General features: G+C 35.7%; 1 protein-coding gene and 1 pseudogene across 1 annotated transcript; one reads left to right on the forward strand and one right to left on the reverse strand.

Annotated features, from left to right (window-relative positions):
* Positions 1-1,156: 1,156 nt before the first annotated feature.
* Positions 1,157-3,267, reverse strand: LOC134253067 (uncharacterized). The gene has a single exon (XM_062735582.1). It carries the CDS (start codon positions 3,265-3,267, stop codon positions 1,594-1,596), a length of 1,674 nt encoding a protein of 557 aa, XP_062591566.1. The 3' UTR covers positions 1,157-1,593.
* Positions 3,268-7,245: 3,978 nt separating this feature from the next.
* Positions 7,246-22,017, forward strand: LOC134253072 (phosphoinositide 3-kinase regulatory subunit 4-like; annotated as a pseudogene).
* Positions 22,018-24,595: the final 2,578 nt, after the last annotated feature.

Here is a 24,595-nt window from a genome sequence, read left to right on the forward strand (position 1 = left end):
AAACAGCAACTCCGCCATACACAACTCACTCCTCAAAAAGATACAAAGATTGACCAGGTAGTGAAAGGACAGATAATGATTCCAAATATAGGGAGAAGCCATGAGAAAAAAAATGTACAAAAATGAAAGAAAAATATTAGTCCATACCCTCTCCCACAGTCAACATTTTAAAAAAATGGTTCAACCCCCCCTTTCTAGCACAACCACCACCGTAGTTCACCTTTCACCCACATCCAAGTGTTACAGCCAAACCTTTCCCCCGGCCCATCTTAAGAATTAGTTCAAATACATCCTTCCCAATCTCTACCTTAAAACTGATTCATCTTTCCTTCCATGGTCCACATTTAACTCTCTCCCACAGCCATAATTAAAAAGTGTTTTGTCCATCCCTTTTCTCGCGCCAGCCTGCCTTAAAATTGTGTCAATGTTTTGTGAGATTAAATGATAAATGGAAATTAGCTTTTCTTGTGGGACATTGGAAATAGCATCTTTTATTCCATATTAGGGTACAACTTGATCCAGATGGCATTATATAACACTGAATACTTGAAAATGAGAAATACAGTGTACTTTAATTAAGCCATGCTTAATTTATAACCTAACTATGAAAAATGTCTTTGGATTTGTTTAAACCATTGTTTGTTTGTTTGTTTGTTTGTTTGTTTATTTAGGAATACTGTAAGTCCAGGACCCACTACATGAGCTTTGTGGAGGCCCTCATAAGGAAAGTAAGAAGACTATTTAGGCTCAACACGGGGAGCTGATAAGTTATAAAACAGACACAGGTGGCTCACTATAGTGAAATGATTGTTGTCTATAAAATTTGATATGACTTTTTGATATTTAGTTCTACTGACAGTGGACTTATTGAGCTGACATCCCATGAAACTTGACGTGTTAATATTTGTATAAATCATTTTTGACCATGTATTAAAGATGTATGTGAATTAAAATGAAAACATCTACAATAAAAAGTTTTCTGAATCAGATTTCTCATCTTTATTTTGGATTACATACACAGTCAAACCTTGTTATCTTGGGCCCTATGAGTCCCAATGATTCATGAAAAAACATGCAAATAAAGTGGTTAAAATTTATCTTGGTCAATTAAGATTCTTAAATAAATCAAAAATAAATAGATTAAAAAGTATGTGCATTTATTTTAGATCTAAGGGCATTTTATTCTAACTACATCAAAAGTACAGTATAATCACAACCCTTCAGTGTGCAGTGCATGAAACAGGATCAACTTGAAAAAATGTACATCATACTTCTTAATTTCTTCATCCTTGCAAATATACATGGTATTCATTTGGTCATTTTGAAATATTGAAGTTTTCTTCCAATGTAATGTTATATTTTTGAGAAGTCATTTCAATCTTGGGTAGAATTCTGAAAAGATTGTTATTAATAATTGAATTTTTTATTTATATATATATTTTATATATATATATACCTTATTGATAATATTGAAAATATTTTCACACACGCACACATCAACACAAGAAAGTGAATTAAACTACATCTTGTGATTTTTGTTACTGGAAAAAATTCTATCACAAACTTGTCGTTATTTATTTTAAAACACATTGATTACATGTATTTGATTTTCTTCACTTTACCACTGTTATTCTCAGTCACAAAGAGTTTGTCTCTGGTGTCTACACATAAATTCCATGGACGCTGTAGATCACAGTTATCAATGTAACGGAGGAACTGTCCGTCCTGATCTAGGATGTGGATACAGTTGTTACTAAAGTCTGCTGTCAGGATCTGACTCTGGCTGTCTGTTGTGATGCCAACTGGATTCAATGATCCCTTGTTAGTAGAGGGATGACCAGTGTATCTAAGATGGAGTTTTCCTGCCTGATTAACCACCACTACTGCATGGGCTTCAAAGTCAGCTACACAGATATCCAGGTTCCTGTTCTCACTAATGTATTTAGTAGAGTAACCAGATGAATACAGAGGTTTACCTTCACTATCAAACTGAATGGTTTGTTTCTCTGTGGAGTCAGAGTAACGGACAACTTTTGATTGTTTTCCATCATTACTGACCATGGTAACCAGGAGGTCACCTGAGGAGGTACTACAGACATTGTAAGGTATCCACCCCCGTAGTCTGATCACTTCCTGTATCTTTTTTTTCTTCACTATGTTTACAGTTCCTGTATGAGTGTCAGTATAAACTAGATCTCCACTCCTTGTCACTGCTATGTCACGTGGTGTGTACCCAGACTTGGTTTGGATTGACTTCAGTAGTTTACCCTGGAGGTTGTAGAGTTTCATGATTTTGTCTTCTCCACGTGTCCAGATTTCTTCATCACTGAGACAGGTAACACTGTATAGTTCTCTATACCCAGTGTTTATGGTGGTGATGAGCTCTGGTTCATCAAGCAGTGGTTTGACTGGAAGACAGGATACAGCTTCTGTTGTCTTCATTGTGTAGCCATCTTCTTTAGTTGTAATGGATAATGATGACAGAGAACCAAACATTTGATAGAACTGCTCTGTGTTGATCGGATGAGGAGAAAAACTTGGTAATGTAACGTTGATTTTAGGAGGTAAACTTCTGAATGCAGCATTCCTGGATTTGTATGCAGAGGTTAGGGAGACATCATTGGAGTCCAGTAATTTCTTTAGATCAAGTATGCATTGTTTAACATCAGATGTGGTCTGTTTGATTTCATGTTCCTGTTTATTTAGAGCTGCCAGGTGTTTAGATTTCATCTCATCAATTTCAGATTTCTGTTTGTTGACAATGATGTTAATTTCTCTGTGCCAGTCTTCTCCTTGTTTGGTGACAGCTGTTGTCAGTTTCTCATAATGCTTTTCCAAATTAAGTTTTTCAGAGTTTAAATCTAATACAATTTCTTCATATGTAGGACATATTCTTTTTTCTAGTTCTTTCAAATCGTTGTTTAAAATTTCTTTTATAAAGCTGGGATTCTGTAAGATATTTGTTAACTTATGCCCATGATGTTCATCAGAGGAGAGGCAGGTAGAACAGACAGGAATGTCACATTTCTCACAGTAAAGTTCACAATGTTTCTGGGTGTGGTTTGGACACTTTGGGTAGTTAACATTAGGGGTAGATTTTCTGTGTTTGTATGGCACAACTTTGTGTCTTTGAGATGAATCAGAGAGATGCTCCCCTACACAGGCCTTACACAGGTTAATCTGACAAAGTTCACAACGACTCTGTAATGCAGCTGTTTGACACAGGTCACAGAGGAGGAGTACTTGAGCTCTGTCCAGGGGGTCCATCACTGGGGTTTTGTTTAAAAGAAAATCAGATGACTCTGTATAAAGTAAAAAGAGGCATGGGTCACTGACTTCAGGAATATGACACAATTTTAAATAAATACAATATAAGAGTTATGTTTTGTTAGAGAAATTGTAGGACAGTGTCGGTTTAGAAATAACAGGAAGGATCTATTTGCAGCATTAATATGGCATGTAAACTTTTCTTGTTTGATAACAAAAAATGAAAAAATGTTAAACAACAGTCAAAACAGTCATGTAGTAAATAAATGTATCTAAAGTGGCCCGCTCATGCAATTTATCTAATGTATTATACGTGTACTAGACTTGAGATCAATAATGAAATCTGGAAATGTTTTTCAGCAAGTTAAACATGTTAAATTTTCTAAATATAATATAGCCTCACCTCTAAATCCAACATGGCCTCCCTGATAATCCTGTACATCACAATTTACTTCCTTGTCTTCATTCTAAATGTTAACCTGTTACCAGGTCACCTGATTTAAATACCTCAGCTATCTAAATATATCAACCTTTGAGAGAAGTACGTTTAAATTAAAATAGATTAAAGTTAAGGGGTGTTATTAACAATAGTTACCGTATATGGTCATTAAACCCATGAAAATGATCTTTAGAGTCACCCCGTCTATCTTTTATCTCCAGCTTTCTATCATCTTCGCCAGCCATGGTTTCCGATCCGAAATCTACTCTACAACCCTAGGGATCTAGCGAAGATGGCTTTGAATATATCCATCATATTTTTGTCTATACGAAAAGTCTTTGAAATATTTTCTCCCTTAATTTTGTAGACGTTTATTATAATATGAACTATACACTTATACCTGGCATTTTCAGATAAGTTTTTCTAAGTTTTAAGGACGGGTGACTTCATGCAACAGTGGCGTAGCATCGTTTTTGAAAAGGGGGGGGCAGCCTGAGAATTTTTTTTTTTACTTACCTGAAAAAGTTGACAAGTAAAAAAAACAGTTTGCCCAAAAGTCAGAAATCCTATTTCGGGGGGAGGGGAGGGGGGGGGGGTAGGTGAAATTTTTCTCAGTGTCAACTACTTCAGTACCAATTCTAATACTTCATTTTCGGTACATCACTTAAAAAGTCTAAAATTTAGGGGGGGGGGCAACAACTAGGTTTTCAATTAACATTTCCTATAGTACATGAAACAGTAAGAGTGGGAAAAAAGTGGGGGGAGGGGGGGGGCAGCCCCCCCCCCCCCCTCCGTTGCTACGCCCCTGTACAATTAAGGATATGCGAAAATTGCGATAAAATAAACTCTGAAAGCAGACATTTTCTTTTAATTGCACGAATGGTCAACATCTTATCTAGCTGCAGATCTGTAGCGTCATGGTTTTATATATTTGTCTTTTTTAACCACCTTTCAACCATTTATAGTTGTCTCTTCAGGCAAAAAACTCGCTTGAAGTCAATTTTCAGCAGTATAAAAAATAATTTTAATCAAGCGAGTTCATCACTTGTAAAGACGAGTATAAAGGGATGGGAGGTGTATAAAATATACATATTGGCTACAGAATGTGTCTAGAATTAGGGAGTGAAAGTGGAGAAATTCCCCCAAAAGCGCGCAAAAAATATTGAGCCATAAATTGCATGCACCTTTTTGCATTACAGGATCTGTAGCGTTATGGTCAAAGACAAATATTTAAAACCATAACGCTACAGATCTGCAGCTACATCTTATCTATAAATTAATGCTATTACATAACATAAATTGCTTTATAGAACATTTAATTGATACTTTCACACACAGGCAATTAACGTTATTTATTTTTATTATTAGGTAGGGGGTATATTTTTTATTAAAAGAAAAAAATAAGCAACGTGAGGTGTTGAGCTTGCACATGAATCATATGTATTCCTTTTGAGAACTTTCCTTTGGTACCAATAACTTTTAAATTACGTTAAGAACTTGGAGTATGATCTGATAAGTTATGAAAAACTGAAAACCCTGATCGATATAACTTTTTACTGGTCAAGGGGTGGGGGTGGGGGGGGGGGTAAGGAGGCAATAATTTTATCATGCTTTAATTGTAGTTCTTGATCTTAGAGTTTGAAATATATTTGAAAACTTTAATCTTATATATATCTTATATCTTATATAGAGCTTTAATCAACTGAATCAGTGTTTCACAAGATCATCTTCTTTTCAAATTGTCTCATTTGAATTTAAAAAACCTGTTTATGTGCTGTATTAACTTTTTATGTCAATTTGCATCGGGTTCAAGATTGAAAAAATATTAGTTTCATATTGGCGTCAAATCAAAAAACCTCAAAGTAGCCAGTCGCCGAGTCGGCAGTTGTACACTGGGCCCATAATATTAGACAAACACTTCTAATAGTGACACGAAAAAGTAGGTAAGCTATATCCATAATGTTCTGTTGTCTGTTATCCTAAAAGCAAAGTGTTTGAAAAAATTATGTGTAAAGATTGACTGAAAAAGATGCAAGAACATGAAGAACCAGTTACCTAGTTAGAATAATCTAACTGTGTCTAGGTACAAGCCCTCACCACAGTTAGAATACCACCCATATACTCGCAATGTAGCAAAAAATTGCAGAATCGCAACGAAACGATTTTGAAGGATACAAACAGATTTGCACGGAAAATAACATAAATTAATCAAAACAAACCTTTTTGAGATTGCTTATGCCTTTTATCCCAAAAAATAATCCATAGAAATACGAAAATCTAATAAATTTTCTCAACGTTTTTCTCTCAATATTCAAAGCTGTCATGTTTACATTCTGAACTCTCTAGATTGTTCCCAGTAAATGCACTATGCGGGTTATTCTTTTTGCTACATTACGAATACACGGAACGAATTCTATCGTTAAACCGGGTCCGTAGGACAATATCATTTTAACGATAGGACATTCTATCTACCAGTTACCCAGTTACCCTTTTTAATTTTATTTATAAATTTAAACTGTCAGAACGCCTTTTTATTGTTCTATTTGTGCAAATCTTTGACAATCATCAACTAATTCTGTACAGAAATAATACACTACAAGTACAATTTAAATGGGATATAGATTTATACGCATATAAGTACTTAGCTGCAGATCTGTAGCTATCCGAAAAAAATATATATTGATAGACCGGATAGCTACAGTGCCACCCATTGAAAAAAACTGTATATTTATTGCGCACAAAAAGTGCGCTCGGTTCTTAATTATTTCTTCAAAATTCTTACCTCATTTGCAAAAGAAGGAAGATTTAAAAAAAGTTTCTCTTTCCTCTATCAAGTACATTCATAGTTGACATCTGAACGAAGTAAATTGGTCCGAATTATCATGGAAACCAAAATGGCAGTTATACAATCGAAATGTTCGATGTTTACAATATCAGGGTCAGGAGGACTCTTAACAACAATTATGACGAATGTTTTGTTGTGAAAAGAGTCAAAGAATATGTTAGGAACACGCGGTTAGTAATATCTTGAGATTATAGATTTAGAAACATGGAGAAATAAATCGAAAAGCGAGCGCACTTTTTTGTGCGCAATAAATATACAGCTTTTTCGATGGGTGGCACTGTAGCTATCCGGTCTATCAATATATTTTTTCGGATAGCTACAGATCTGCAGCTAATAAGTACTGTGTAATGGGTATCAACCTGAATACTGGTAGAGCACCTGACTAGTGATACTGAGATCCTGGGCTCAATTCCTTGTCCAGCCATACATTTTCTCCTCTCCTTTTATAACTGAATTTAATTTAATAGCTATACAGTAAACTTGGTTATAGCGAAGTCCTGCCAGGGACCTGTGAATTTAATTTGCTATAAGCATGTTTTTCCTCAAATATTACTACCATACTTATGTAACGTTCGGGAAGCAAATATTACAAAACATACCTTCGATAAGCAAGGTTTTATTATGATTTGAATTTTATATACAAATGCTGAAATAAAATAAGTCCAGCAGGTCCATACAGAGCAGTGCTCAAAGTATGGGCCCAGCAGGTACAAACAGGGCAGTGTCCAGAGTATGGACCCAGCAGGTCCATACAGAGCAGTGCCCAAAGTATGGGCCCAGCAGGTACAAACAGGGCAGTGTCCAGAGTATGGACCCAGCAGGTCCATACAGAGCAGTGCCCAAAGTATGGGCCCAGCAGGTACATACATGGCAGTGTCCAGAGTATGGACCCAGCAGGTACATATAGGTCAGTGCACTATGGCCCATGGATGGTGGGAAGTCCCTAGAAGCTTGTTTGGTTTAAAAAATTGAAGTTTATCTAATTGCTAATGGGACTGCAAATTTCGACTTTATGCTCAACACTCAAGGTTTAATCAAGCAGCAAGGGATCTCTTTTGTACCAGCGGTCTACTGCTACAGGGGTTCTCAGTTTACATTTAATTGTCTTATCATAGGGACTGGTCTACATGTGACTCATGGCCCACATTGGGAATTGAATCTGCAATATAAATTAAGGATCAACTCCTTCGTTACGCTGTGACTCAAGAGCAGACTCTCTACCCACTGTGTCATGCAGACAAGTTATTAGTTATATATTGAGAGCAAGAATCAAGTGATTTCACCAAACACATACAAACTTTAGATTAGCTATACTTGTATTTTATACTGACTTTACATGTATCCTCTAAAAGTAAACTTGAATTTAATTAACATGATAAATAGATTGTAAGCTAATTCAAAGTTTATAAGATTGAAATAAGAAAAATTTTCAGCTGAGTAGTCCTGTAGTTGTTCTAACTGAGAAGTGGCAGAATGAGGGCAAATGATAGTGTATAGCAACTTCCAGCAGATGCCCCCCCCCCCCCCCCCCAATGGCCAATCAAAGTTTTACATAGAAATATATATAAGAAAAATCTTTAAAAATCTTCTTCTCAAGAACCACTGTGCAAGGAGAGATGAAACTCAAAGGGAAGCATCTTCAGGTATTGTAGATACAATTTCTTTTCAAATCATGACCCCCGGGGGTAGGGCAGGGTCACAATGAAATATAAAGGAAAATTCTTTAAAAATCTTCTCTGGAATAGCAAATGCATGAATGATCATATTTTTATGGAAGCATTCCTCAGGTAGTGGACATTCAAGTTTGTTCAAATAATGACCCCAGGGGGTAGGGTGGGGCCACGACATGGAATCCAAGTTTTACATAGAAACATGTAGAAAAAAATCTTTAAAAATCTTTTTTCAAAAATATCAAAACCATGATCAGTCCTATTCATATGGAAGCATTCTCAGGTATAGTGTAGATTCAATATTGTTTGAATCATGACCTCTGGGGGTAGGGCAGGGCCACAATATAAGTTCAAATGTAAAGGGCAATAAAACCACAGGTAGTCAAGGAAAAATGCTAGCATCCTTAGTTAGTGTCACAGGCCTTTGGATCGCTTAAAAAAAATTGTGTGTGTAAAAAAAAATAAAGGTACTGAACTCTTACACTGGGTACCTATTTTCGCTAATAAAATATTTTTTATTCTGATGCTCTAAAATTCTACTTTCTATTTAAATCTATTCATAGATACACATTCTTCAATTCTACTAAAGCTCATTCCGAAATTCCATATATTTCTTGAGATATTCTGAAATCAATTTCAAAAATGACCTACTTTCTTTTACTCGACATTAGCTTGGGCCCCTGGTCATTCACATGTAAACAGACGGTGTTTGAAGTGCGGCGAAGAGTTGCATAGTATTTGCAAAATCTTTCAACAAATTAAAGTTGATTTCTTACTCCAGATTGTAACGATAAGTCCGTAATAATATTCCTTTCGCGAAAAATTAATTTGAAATCGTCTACATCAACAACTACCGCCATGTTGATTATGAATGTAAAAGAAGCCATGGTAGAACGAATTTTTCCCGGAATGCATTATATACCTTTCGATTTTCAAAACAATTAGACCGCTAAAATGTTGTTTATGACTTAGTTACACCATATGATCAAATTAAAGAAAAACCTTGTAAAGCTTGAATGCAAATGAGCAAATATTCATTGAGTTAAGAAGAAATTCCGGGGAAAATTTGTCCCGTCGTTCCCGCTTTACAATTAGTGAAGGCCCAAGCTGATGTCGAGTAAAAAAATTATTGTCAATTTGGGAATTGATTTCAGAATATCTCGAGAAGTATAAAGAATTACGGAATGAACTTTGGTAGTAATGAAGATTGTTTATATTTGAATAGATATGGATAGAAAGTAAAATTGTAAAGAGTTTGATTTAAAAGAATTTTATTGGCGAAAGTAGGTACCCCATGAAAGGAGTTCCATACCTTTATTTTTTTTTCAACACCTCAATTTTTTTCCTAAGCGATCTAAAGGCCTGTGGTTAGTGTAGATTCAAGTTTGTTCAAATCATACCCTAGCCTTCCCTTTTAAGGATTGTTTGGGACCAATATTGGGTTTCAACTTTTCAATAATAAACAAAGAACTATATGCGGTATATTGCATATACTTGCCCCCACAAAAGTTACATTTTGAAAACTTCATGAAATGTGCTGAATTCAATAAATTGTATGAGAAATATAAATTAACAGAACATATTATAGTTTCAAAGCAGTTTATTCACAATTTTTGTTTTTATGACGTCACAAACTAGTCCAATTTTAGAAATTTTTTCAGAAAGAGGACAAAATGGACAAAATTTCAACAGTTTTAGCTTTTAAATTTATAGAGCACACGTTTGTTCAGGATTAATATTTACAGATTTCATTGATATAATCATTCTACACATTATATCAAAATATTGATCCTGAACACACATGCGCTCGGTGACTTTTACTCAAAATATCGACGAAATATGCACATTTTTCTGTAGAATTCATTAAAAACTGAAATTTACGTCATGTTTGTGACGTCATTACGTACATATGATGTCATTACTTATGAAAATATTCAGTGCTTTTGAAGTCAGCATATACTCCCCTGTTTAAGAACTTAATTAAATATACCTCCATCAAAGTTTGATTTGGGGGGCAAATATTGGTTATTACCGAATAAAGTTCTTTATGCTTTTTCCCTAGCCACATTGCTCAGGTGAGCGATGTGGCCCATGGGCCTCTTGTTGTTTAAACAGGGCAAATTATGACATAGAGCTGCTGTCTCTACAAGTGACCTTACAACAGAAGGTCGTGACCCTGCTGAGTGACCTAGACAACAGAAGGTCATGACGCTGCTGAGTGACCCATACAACAGAAGGTCGTGACCCTGCTGAGTGACACAGACAACAGAAGGTCATGACCCTGCTGAGTGACCCAGACAACAGAAGGTCGTGACCCTGCTGAGTGACCCAGACAACAGAAGGTCGTGACCCTGCTGAGTGACCCAGACAACAGAAGGTCATGACCCTGCTGAGTGACACAGACAACAGAAGGTTTTGGCCTGCTGAGTGACCCAGACAACAGTGTTAAACAGACTCTACTGGAGAACGGAATCACAAAGTGTGTGTCTTCTTTGGCAGGCAGAAATGTACTCACTTTATGAAAACCAGGCATTAAAAAATACTTTTCTCAACAGGATTTAATTCTACAATCTGATATACGGATGTAAAGTTAAAACATAGTTGAGTTGTAGTAGTTGTTTGAAGTTTAATGTGGTTTAGGATGGTTGATTTGAATTTTTAGAAATGTTAATTTCTGTATTTAATTTTCAGCCAATGAGGTGCTGCTGTCTCACATGATTACTTTCCTAAATGACAAGGTAAGATAACTCAGGTTTTGTTAAATGATAATTAAAATTATAAAGTCCTGTATATGAAAATAATTTAATTCTGGTTGTATCGTGGTACATGTATTTGATTGGATAAAAAATTTACTTTATACCGTATAAAATGGGTTGCCTACGTCACAATGACTTGCGTCAAAAACGTATCGATCCGCCTAACGTTACATTAAAATTTTGTACAAATAGAAGTCATTTTGTCAGAACAATGATCTTTTTTCTTACATCAAATGTATTGAATGAAAATTAAATTATAAGCAATGAATTTAATAGCTACCTATTTTATACGGTATAAACTGGGTTGGAACAGTTTACGCTTTTTTATAAACCGCTTCACGGTTTATAAAGCATAAACTGCCCCAAACCAGTTTATACCGTATAAAATGGGTAGCTATTAAATTCATTCCTTAATTAAGAAGACTTTCTCTGATCAGTGATGTAGTGTATGTGTACTGTATACAGGGTTATTTTCACAAAAGTATTATCTTCACTCTTTCACAGTTGCAAACAATTTTTCCCCAATTTGTATTCATCCAGTTATAGCTTTGTTTAAGAAATTATACTGAAATCTTTGATTTCGCCGAATGATGGGTAGGTGGAAGGGGCAAAAATTTCCCTGTAGACGGTATTTAGAATAGCAGGCTTCATATTTTAGAGACTCTGGAACAGACAATGTGCTAATTTATGAATACAGTAAAACTCGTGTAGTACGAACACGGATATTGCGAATCCACGGATATAGCAAAGTTATCATGGATCCCCCAGCTATATTAATTTATCTAATTCCTTATATGGATATAATGAATAAGGGATATAGCGAATTAATTTCAGAGGTCCCCTAGACTTTGTTGTGACCAAGTTTTACTGTATCTCTAAGAAATCAGTTATAAATACTAAATAGGACACAGACATGTGTAGCGCTAATTCATGATTACGACAACAACTCATACTCAGTGATTGCGCTAAAATTTGAATATGCCAAATTACACTGTATGTACACGTACATTATATTCTTGATTTTCAGACTGACTGGCATCTCCGTGGCTCCTTCTTTGACAACATTGTGGGTGTGGCCGCCTACGTCGGGTTGCTGCTGAGAGCTGCTCTATACTTATAGCTCTATATTTTAGCCACTTATTGACCAGGTACAGAAATCGGGCGATAATAATTATAGCCAGTCAAATCGTACAGAAACAATGATAATTAAATCCCCAATGGAAATAATGATTTCACAGTATTAATTAACTTCATTTTCTGTTTCAGGGTCTTAGTGCCCCAGAAGAATTTGTTGTACACAAGACGTTACTGGTGCTCTACAGGCTCTTACAGAATTAGGTTTCATTCAGAAATCCATGCTTCAGGAGTTCTTACATGAAGTGGTCCCTTTTTTGGCACACCCTGTAGGTAACCTATAAAAAAAATGTGACCAAATAATTACATATATTTTATGTCATATATTTATTTAGGCTTAATACCGTACTCACTTTTGTGAACTTATTCCTTATTCGATTATTTGAATCAAGTGAGTATAATTCTAACATTTTGTGTTTAGGCTTTTGTCGAACACTCGATTGTTAATAATTTTATTCCTGACTACAAACAGAAACAGAAAGTGATTATATACAAGGCAATGTGCCAGATAATAAATATTCTTGATTTTTAGTGGTGGGAAATTCAAAAGGTTTATTAATTTTTTAAAGTTTCATTTTCATTTTTAAACCAGCAAAATTGCATTGGTATGAAATAACTATATATACACATTATGCTTTTTTCAGATTTTTCTGCTGAATGCTCTTCAGAACGTCTTTGACTACATCCTGAGGGTCAGCCAACCGGACCGAATGTTTGATATTCTGAGGGAAAAGCAGTACCAGGTATATTATTCTATAGCTATAGGTCCATCAGCCGGCAGGGGCATCGCATCATCTACTCCGAGCTAGATGAGACAATGACCCAGATGATTCAGTATTCAGTAAATTTACAATTAGGTTTAAAAAAAAAGAAGCATATGAATTTTCTCTAATATCTTAATCAAGATTTATTTGTCTTAGTTGCTTTACTGGAGGAAAATCCTTTTGTAGGTTTTTATAAAAAGTTGTCTTCCTTTGGTATGGATGAATCACATGAAGATAAGCTTCTTGTAGGTACATTGTATTCATAATTATTGTCTTTCATACATGTATGACATATTTAAAAGGCTCACATTCTATATCTCAGTGACCAATGAGAGAGACACCCTCAGTTTCTGATCTTGAGCTGCATTTGTTTTCAAGCACTTGAAAGATTACATAATGAAAATAAACAGGTCCAGAGCAGGGTAAGCAAGCTCTCAACTTCATTTCTGACAGTAAAATTTGGTCATAAACTGTTCCTGTTTATTTCTCTATTCTAAATTCAGAGAAGCTTTCAATATTGGAGTTCCTGATTGTCTCACTTAAGTCTGTGAAGACTCAACAGGAGTCTGGGAATTTCCATGGTAGATTCTGTATTGTGGGCCCAGGTAAAGCCATAACGAGGAGACTTGCTGAATAACTGAAATAGAAAGATCCAAAACAACGGGGAGTGGATCTAAGTACTTCCAGGTTCGTGTACTGTAAATATACTACTGGCCGTACACAGTGTTTTCCTGTTGTTACATGTAGATAATATCATTAGTGCAAAATTCAATTGGTCTCATTAAAATTTAGAGGTTACAATTTAATTTGAAACGTTTGCAAAAAATTTAACTAATAGAAAGTAAATTTTACCCCGATACGCAGAGAAATTTTGCTTCCAAAAAATGAAAATGTTGATATTTATTGATGTAAGTGATTTTTTTTGGGGGGGGGAGGGAGTTCTTGGTTTTTTTTTTTTAAAAAAAGACAAATCCTAAGGGTCAATCTGTAAACATAGTGAGTAGCTGTACGTGTTACTCTACATTTTTTGTTACAGATAAAGTTATTTAAAAACAAAAAATATCTACATTTTAATTGACCAAAAAAATAATGTAAGGATTCTTAAGTATCGTAATGGTAATTTAATATTATTTAATGATATTGTATGGATATTTCAGAACTCTGAGTGAAAGGGTATGTTTGGCTCCAATGAATCAGATTCCTCCTCCAATAGTTTGTCTCCAAAAGCCCGGATGTCGACCCTATACAGAAAACTGACGAGAGTCTGGAGAGGAAGCTAAACACTTCACAGACCCTGAGTCAGGCATCATCTTCATCATCGGGAAGCTTTGTAATGATGTCACAGAGCCAGGGGTCATCTGAGGGCTCAGTCACAGAGTCAGGGGTCATCTGAGGGGTCAGTTAGATCTCTGACAGAGAAAGGCACTGACTAAAACCCCACCAGTAAGAACCGCCATGTATAAGTAACTCAGATGCTTTAAAATTTTAATTTACTGTGCTGATAAACATGTGATATACTGTATATACTCGCCTATAAGTCAGATTTTGGGAAGTTAATCTCTGGTCTGAAACTCTTTGTCTGACTAATAGGCAAGCTATTAAAAGTATGATTTTATATGAGGTCAGTCCATATCTGATACTGTAAACGTATCACATTTGGCTGTGTATTCTTTTTAGCGCTTTTGGTGGAAAGGAACTTCCACTAATTCAAATACAAAGCTAAATGTCTTGACATATATACATAAATAAGAACATTGAGAAATGCGCTAAATCAAATCCACGCTAACTCATTCAAAAATCAATTTCCACTAAATATCATACACGCTAAATATAATACATGTACAGTACATCAGCTAATTGAATACAACCGACTTATAGGCTAGTATATACGGTACATGTAGATGTATTGTATTGTATGTATTAGTGCTAAAATACTACTGCTATTTGAAGCATTTTATCCTAAAAAAAATACAATGTTTTGAATTACAGCAAAATACCCCTGTAACATAGTCCTGAGGAACATTGTCCACAAGAAGCGAGAGTTGTACACGACCGAGTCTAAAGACTTACTGGAAACCCTGGGAGAGGAGGCCCCCAACCAGTAACTGGAAACACTAGGAGGCTAACTGGAAACCTTGGTGGCCCACCTCCAGAAACACAGGGCGGCAGTCAACAGGTAGGGAGGGGGGCAGAAAGTACTGATTAATGACCTGTATGAAAAGAAAAGTGCATCATCAAGGGGAATAACTCTTCTAAGCACTAACATTTGTCTTCTCTATATAATACTATACAGCAATGCCTTTATTGAAATTTAACTGCCTTAGCCAAATAATTTGTTATTACCGTGTAAGTGGAAATTTTAGCGAGACGCAAATTTAGCGATTTCTCCTTAAAAACTGGTATTTTATTTTTAGCGAGAAGTAATTTTAGCGATTTTAAAATGCCCATTAAAGAAACTAGTACAAATACTACATGATTTATTTTTAGCGATATTCAATTTTAGTGATCTCAACAGCCTCGCTAATAATGCCAAAATTAAATCCTCGCTAAAATTTCTACTTATACGGTATATACTAGTACATGTACATAATTAAAGAATGTGTTATCTACTAGCAGGATTCAAGTTTCTCAAGACCATGCATTCTTTGCCCACGGCCTAATGATGGTACAGTCAAATTATGGGAGTCTGAAAAACTGGAGGGAAACAGTGTTTCTAACTGCTCTAAACAGACCCTCCAGAATACTTCTGTGCCTGATAAAATAACAAATTACTTTGATATACACTGTATTATGTCATGGATTTTTTTTATGAATATCCAATTTTCTTAAAATTTTCAGAAAAAAAAATTTAAGATGAAAGAAAAATATATGTGATTTTTTAAAATGATCTGATTTATACTTGAATATAGATACATATAAGTGCTGATTACTGCTTTGTTTGACAAGGAGAGAAAGTGAAAGGTTTAGTTTTCTGTGAAGCTCCTGGATCTTCTCTCTCTCTCTCTCTCTCTCTCTCTCTCTCTCTCTGGCCACATTCACTGACATGGGGGGGCAATCAACATTTACAAGTCTGTAGTGTGTTTTATATATTGAAGTTAGAAATAAATGAATTGTTTCTTTTATTGATTTGCTTTTTTTAACAGGATAGAGACAGGAAAAACCACTTGGAACAAGGCTATTAATGTGAACAGGTCAGACTATGGAAACACAGTAGATCTCTGTAACATACAGTGGACCTTCAGATATCAGGATTCTTCTGTATCTGGACTAATTTTCTTTGGAACAGAGTTTTTTAATGTTGTTTGTTTTTCTTTAACTGGTAATTCAGGTCCAAAGCATCCGGATAAATGAGGCTCCACTGTACTTTGATACAGGTACAGCACTGTACAAATATATGTATCTTGACATAGCATGATTATTTACATATGTACATGTTTTATGAAATAGGCAATTTTATATATTGTGTAAAGTGGGAAAAGATTATTATGAAGAACAAAGGAAAATGTTTAAATCAAACAATAAAATGCTTTCTTTGTTTGTTATTATTGGAATTAACGGAAGCAGCTTTTGCAGAAAAAATACATAACCCGCATAAGCGGGAAATATAAATTTTTTCTGCAATAGCTGCGACTGTTAATTCCAGTAATTACAAAGAAAGAAAGACATATTACTGTTTATATTTATATCTGTTTAAATTATCATTTAAAGAAAGATTGAAAAGTTTAATTATTGTATTAATGATGCGAATGTCTTTATACGTTTCATTGATGGAACAGCCACTGATCAAGAAATCTTTACAGGCAACATGCTTAATATAGCTCATGCAGTGAATAACGCAATGGGTTTTCTTAAGAAATAAAGGAGAAAATATTAAGTGAATGTAAATGTTGTCTAAAAGTTTTTTTTAAATTTTGAGTGTACAGTAGGATATCTTGGTGTATGAGTTCTTGAAGGGTTCTGTCCTGTTACAGGTGCCCAGTCTGTTTTATCATATGCCACAGTCAATGAGTTCATAGTGGGGCTTGATCTTCACTCTAATAAGGAAGTCTGGAAGCTCAGAAATGATCCCAAATCAGGTAACAGGCAAAGCAATCAAGTCATACACAGTGAAGTCAATTAAAAAGGAAGTCACTTTTGCTTTGAGAAAAATTATCTGTGTAATCATCCTTAAAATTAGAAAAGATTTTGAACATAAAATCATATCTTTATTAAATGTTAATATTTGAAACAGATTACATTTTTGTTGGTATTCAACTTAACCATCATACCAGATTTTAACATACAGCCGATTGTCTGCATTGTGTTTATTGGTTGACTTTTGTAGGGTTGATCACCCCCTTTGCTGTACACCACTCCCTGTGTTGGTTGACTTTTATAGGGTTGATCACCTCCTTTGCTGTACACCACTCCCAGTGTTGGTTGACTTTTATAGGGTTGATCACCTCCTTTGCTGTACACCACTCCCTGTGTTGGTTGACTTTTATAGGGTTGATAGCTCCTTTGCTGTACACCACTCCCTGTGTTGGTTGACTTTTGTAGGGTTGATCACGTCCTTTGCTGTACACCACTCCCAGTGTTAGTTGACTTTTGTAGGGTTGATCACCCCCTTTGCTGTACACCACTCCAAGTGTTGGTTGACTTTTATAGGGTTGATCACGTCCTTTGCTGTACACCACTCCCTGTGTTGGTTGACTTTTGTAGGGTTGATCACGTCCTTTGCTGTACACCACTCCCAGTGTTAGTTGACTTTTGTAGGGTTGATCACCTCCTTTGCTGTACACCACTCCCAGTGTTAGTTGACTTTTGTAGGGTTGATCACGTCCTTTGCTGTACACCACTCCTAGTGTTGGTTGACTTTTATAGGGTTGATCACGTCCTTTGCTGTACACCACTCCTAGTGTTGGTTGACTTTTGTAGGGTTGATCACCTCCTTTGCTGTACACCACTCCTAGTGTTGGTTGACTTTTGTAGGGTTGATCATGTCCTTTGCTGTACACCACTCCCAGTGTTAGTTGACTTTTGTAGGGTTGATCACCTCCTTTGCTGTACACCAATCCCGGTGTTAGTTGACTTTTGTAGGGTTGATCACGTCCTTTGCTGTACACCACTCCCAGTGTTGGTTGACTTTTATAGGGTTGATCACGTCCTTTGCTGTACACCACTCCTAGTGTTGGTTGACTTTTGTAGGGTTGATCACCTCCTTTGCTGTACACCACTCCTAGTGTTGGTTGACTTTTATAGGGTTGATCACGTCCTTTGCTGTACACCACTCCTAGTGTTGGTTGACTTTAATAGGGTTGATCACCTCCTTTGCTGTCCACCACTCCCAGTGTTGGTTGACTTTTATAGGGTTGATCACGTCCTTTGCTGTACACCACTCCTAGTGTTGGTTGGCTTTGGGAACCAGTAGTTGGACACTTGTCTGCTGAGACATGAGATTCCAGCTTCCCATCAACTCCATAGTCCATCCTATAGGTAGGAATCAATGTGTCTTTCATAATAAAAAACTGACCTTCATTAATATTGGTAATTTTTGTATTGATAAATATATTTCTATGGACAGGTGCAGAGTAAGGAGGTTGATCATGCACCCCCAAGAGCAGTCTTGTCTGATCTCAGCCACCCAGGAAAATAATGAGGTGTCCATACGGGATGTAGAAACGGAGGCCAGACCAGAAGCCCATGGGCAAGTCCTACACCCACAGTCTCAATCAGGTCAGTGTCCATATACATTTTGAATTGGTCACATGGAAACCTCAAAGAAAGTTTTATTACATGTAATCATTAAGTTAAAAAGAATCAGATGGCTACAGAGTCAAAAAGAATAGAATTCATTTTATTTCTTTTTTTATTTTTTCGCTCACCTGAGCTGAAGGCTCAAATGAGCTTTTCTGATCAAAATTTGTCTGTTGTCTGTCGTCGTCCCAGTCAGCATCGTCGTTAACTTTTCACCTTGTTGTCTTCTTCTCAAGAACCACTGGGACAATTTAAACCAAACTTGCCACAAAGCATCCTTGGTTGAATGGGATTCATGTTTTTTTTCAAATGAAGGGCCATGTCCTCATTCAAGGGGAGATAATTGGGAATTTATGAAAAATTTGGTGGGATGTTTTAAATGTCTTCTTCTCAAGAACCACTGTGCTAGGAAAGATGAAACTTATGGGGAAACATCCTCAGGTAGTGTAGATTTTTGTTTCTTAAATTCATGACCCCTGGGGGTAGGGCGGGACCACAATGGTTGACCCAAGTTTTACTTTGAAATTTATAGGAAAATTCTTTAAAAATCTTCTTCTCAAGAATGACAAAGCTATAATTAATCATATTTATTCTCAGGTAGTGTGGATTCAAGTATATTCAAATCATGATCCCCCGGGGTAGGGCAGGGCCAAAATGGCGGATCAAAGTTTTACATAAAAATATATAGGAAAATTCTTTAAAAATCTTTTTATCAAGAATAGCAGGGTCATAATTCATCATGTATAATTATATGGAAACATCCTCAGTAGTGTAGATTCCATTTTGTTCAAATCATGACCCCCTGGGGTAGGGCGGGGCCAAAATGGCTGACCAAAGTTTTATATAGAAATATATAGGAAAACTTTTTTAAAATCTTCAATCCAAGAATAGCAAAGCCAAAATTGATCATACTCAAATGAAAGCATCCTTAGGTTCTGTAGATTCAAGTATGTTCAAATCATGACCCCCGGGGATAGGGAGGGGCCTCAATGGCCATCCAAAGTTTTACAAAGACATATAAAGAAAAATCCTTAAAAATCATTTTTTCAAGAATAGCAAAGACATGATTGGTCATAGGACTAATTTTGGATTTAAACTTTTTAATAATAAACCAATATCTCATTTTTCTTAACTGCAATGCTCATGTTAGCAATGTGGCCCATGGGCCTCTTTTTTTTCGAAGAGCTACAGTTCTGCAGCTAGGGTATAAAACTGATTTTTCTACTGAACATTGTTTAAAACCTGACATATGTATTTAAATTGCCTCAATTTTGCATTCTCTTCATATCTATACCCTTAATAAATAAAAATACTTGTGAAGCCTTATTTTTATTGCAGATTTTTATAAAATTTATATAATAAGAGTTTATTTCATTCAGTACAGTTACAGAATATAATGGCAAACAATAGTCGGTTATCTCCTGCTGCTGCTCGCTAGACGGCAGCAGTGTTCCCGGTCCAGCATCATTTGTTTACATCAAGCAGCGATGGCGTGTTCAAGCACAAAGTATGCAAATATGACCATCAAAGACCTTAAAGATGAATTAAAAAAAAGAAATGCGCGACTTTCTGGTCGTAAAAAAAGAATTAGTTGAAAGGTATATATATGTGTGTATAATTATTATGATTCCCCGATCGGTAAATTAACGGCATTTTGTATCGAGTAATAAAGAGGTCAATACACATGTACATAAATATATGTACAACATGCTTTACGATGAAATTAGAGTAAGTTTAGGGGAAAGTTATCAATGTTTTTAGAACTTTAACTAAATATAATGTTTTTTTTTTCAAGACTACTTATAAACTGCGTCTAAAAACACGTGTATGCATATTAATATATCGGTGTTTACGGTGCAGTGTGTACACACGCATGTTATACAATGGTAAACACGGCCGTTCTGTTAAAAACAAATGAATAGAGAAATACTTAAGTTGATCATTTTACCTTTGTTTTAGACTAATTGCCTATGATAGAAACCAGAATTTTGGACAAACAGAAGATTTAGAGCCCGAATATAAGATGGCGTTACCTGACCCATTATCGTACTTTGATGTAAATGCCGACTCTACGTTTTCTGGTACTACACTTGAGAAACTGACAAGTTACCTGGCCAAATTTGATAAGCAATTGGACAATAAAGTAAAGCGGTTATATAATGAACGAACAATTCGGTATTTCAAAATATCCTATGATAATGATTTAACTTACGTTTGCCTCTAGTTGCTATGCTGAGTACAGGAAAGGAATTTCATACGAGATGATTTGTTACTTGACAAAAATGGGTCTATAGTTGAGGCCCAGTGCGAGTGTCCTGCAGGGGAGGGACCTAGTGCTCACTGCAAGCATGTCTGCGCTGTGATATATGCCTCTATTATGTTCAAAGAGTTCAGAAACATAAAGGTTGAAGAGACATGTACACAAAAACTGCAGAGTTTTCACAAGTGCAAGAGGTTCCTCGGTAGTCCAATAAAGTCACAAAACATCAGCATGCCAGGTGCAGACGAGTTTACCAATATGGACTTTGATCCAAGACCAGATCACCTTAGAAATGCTCCCAGCTACAATGACTATTTTAGAAACCTTTGTTTAAATTTTTCAGGCATATCCAATATGCCTATATTTCAGCTCTTTGAACCTGCTAATGCGTATGCTGTTGCACATGACCATGATTATTTGAAGCTTACACCTCAAGATAACTTTCTTGAAAGAATTGGCCTACTTAATATTACCCAGGAAAGAATTAATGCTATAGAAGAAAGAACTAGGGGTCAGGCAAATAACTCTACATGGAAAAATGAAAGAACATTGCGGTTACCATCATCAATGTATGGAAGAATTTGCAAAGCTACGGAGCGCACGGATATGATAAAGCTGGCCAATTCTTTAACAGTTGTGTCAGAGATTAAAGCAGCCCCTTTGGAACATGGTAGAAGACACGAGAATACTGCTTTGCAAAGATACATGGAAGATACTGGACTCAAAGTCAATCCTTGTGGACTTTTTGTGTCATTTGATTTCCCACACTTATCTTCGTCGCCAGATGGGATTGTTTCAAATAATTTAATTGTTGAAGTTAAGTGTCCCTATACATCTAGAGATAAACCAATTAATGTTAAAACTGTGCCATATCTTAAGAATGATGAAAATGAAACATACTTCTTGGATGATAAACATGACTACTTTTATCAAATTCAGGGCCAAATGCTATGTACTGGAGCAAAAGAATGTACACTCATTGTCTGTCATGCTGACAATTTGAAAATCAATGACATAAAATATGTATCAGTTTCCAGAGATGAAGCTTTTATTTTGGACATGATTGACAAGTTAAACAACTTCTATTATGTGTATTTCAAACCTGCATTACTTGACAAACATTTTTACAGACCATTCAATAAGTAAACTTATTACATATATTAAACTGCTATCTGAATTTGTGATTTTTTAAATTATACAAAACATTGCTTCTCAAAATGTTATGAGCAAAATGTATTACAGTATTTGAAAACTTGACAACATATGCACTATGCCTTTAAGCATCCCTAGGAATGATGCATGTTCTAAAATTACACAACATGTAACAACAAAAAGTGATATGAGAGGATATTTTTGTCTCTGTGCTATTCAATGGAATAGTAAGAATTTTATAAGTTTTTCCTAGACCAATTATTCTCTCGATGTGTACCCTTTTACTAGAAATCTTCCTATCCCTAAGAAGAATTTTTCCACTCATTCTATTTCTTTTTCTGAAAAAGGTTGGAATATTTACAGTGACATCCATCCGTGCAAAAAGATCCTGAACATTAAAACCCTTATCAGCCATTACACTGTCTTTAGGATCACATAGGTTCACTAGCTTACATCTCTCTACAATCTGCCTATCACTTGTACTACCTCCATAAGCATTTGATATAAAACTAACTAATCCACCTGGTGTTGAGCCAACAAGTATCTTAATAGTGTTTCGATTCTTGTATAATGAGAATGTAGCCTGCTGTGCCCTTGGAGCCTTAGGCTTTTTGATAGGACATTCTGTGCCATCAACAATAATTCTAGTGGTAGGAAATTTTGCTTTAAAATCAGAAGGAGCAAAGTATTTGACTAAACTACGAGATGCCCAAATATTAACTTCTTGCCATTGCTTTGACATGAAAATTATCCATGTGTAGACAATATTTTTAACAGTTGACTCAGACACTGAAAAAAATCTGGACAATTCAAAATTGGTTAAATAACGCCTAAGTTTCATCAAAGTCATGAAAAACTGATTTTCAACAGAAACAGTTTGATTGTCGACTTGAAAAAAAATGTATTTCAAACAATAAGCAGATGGACCTAATGTCCTAAGAACAAATATAAACTTACAATAAGTTTCTAGACCAGTGTAAAAGTGCATCCCTACATTGTCATTCACAAAATTTTCCACATCAAACATTGGTTTATTTTGGGTTTGGGTTGCTTTCCCAAAAGACTCTTGCTTAGACATAATATCACTTTCCCTATCTTCACAAATATTTACTTCAGAAACAACTTCTTCTTGCATTTCTATATTTGCATCATCATCTTTATTAAAGCATTCTTCCAAGTTTTTCCTACAACTGTTTTCAACCTTGGATCTCGCTCTCTCTCGTTCAGCAAATCTTTCTTTTCTGTTAGACGAAGATTCTGACTCTGGGTTTGTCCAGGGGAAAATGCTGGGCACAGCTGATAATCGCAGTCGTCTTATTGATGGTTTTTTCCCTAAAAATGCAGTATCAAAGCATTAAGAAAACATGATACGATAAAGTGTGTGACAACATATACAATCAATTCAAATCATAGTATATTATGTCACTGGTATGACTGTCTTTGAAGACAATATTGTTTATTATAATGAATATGCAATGCCTACATTACCGTGATTACGACCTTTAAGTTTATATATATTTTTTAATTACACAAAAACATATCAGATAATTAAAATGCGTAAAACAACAAACATCAGCTGATTTTACTTCATTTAAATAATATTTTAAAGCGCTATTACTAGGCTAGTGTCGTGTTGAGCACATACGTAATATACCCCTGATTACCCTGTAGTTAAATTGTCTTGTTTAAATATTCGATAATTTCATTCTTTCAAAGCAATATAATGCGCTCTTTACCGTGTATCGTCTCCTGCACATAGTCGTTAGCAGTAAAGTGTTCCTTACACACGACTGCTGTCTTCGATGGGACCCATGTTTTCATCGTATGCTGATCCAATCGCCTCACAGCATTAATCCATAATTTCCGACGATCTGGATTTGAAGGGAATTCATGTCCTCCCCTAACATGACAACCTGGAACTGAGCAGCAAGTTCCAGGCATTTTAATTGGACAAATTAAACGGATTTTTTTCTCTCACTAACTAAAATTCGCTTTGTTTACACGGACACCGGAAATCGTGAAGGACCGGGTAATACGGCGCCACCTGGACAGGACCGATAACTCGCTATTCTTTGCCATTGTAAACCACTAGTACTGAACATGAATATATATATATATAGCAGTGTGTTCTTAATAGTTTAGAATTAGATTTTCATAAAGTAAATTCCTGTAGAAAAGTATTTATGTCCACTTTTTAGCTCACCTGAGCCAAAGGCTCAAGTGAGCTTTTCTGATCAGAATTTGTCCGTTGTCTGTCGTTGTTGTCGTTGTCGGCGTTGTCGTCATTGTCGTTGTTGTAAACTTTTCACATTTTCATCTTCTTCTCAAGAACCGCTGGGCCAATATCAACCAAACTTGGCACAAAGTATCCTTGGGTGAAGGGGATTCAAGTTTGTTCAAATGAAGGGCCTCGCCCTTTTCCAAGGGGAGATAATCATGAATTTGTTAAAAATTAATGGCAATTTTAAAAAATCTTCTTCTCCAGAACCGCTGGGCCAGGAAAGATGAAACTCATGTGAAAGCATCCTCAGGTAGTGTAGATTCAAGTTTGTTCAAATCATGACCCCCGGGG

The sequence above is a fragment of the Saccostrea cucullata genome, unplaced genomic scaffold (assembly GCF_032062105.1).
Source record: "Saccostrea cucullata isolate Sc308-1 unplaced genomic scaffold, CSIRO_AGI_Scuc_v1 ctg4185, whole genome shotgun sequence".
In the NCBI taxonomy this organism is placed as follows: Eukaryota; Metazoa; Mollusca; class Bivalvia; order Ostreida; family Ostreidae; genus Saccostrea; species Saccostrea cuccullata.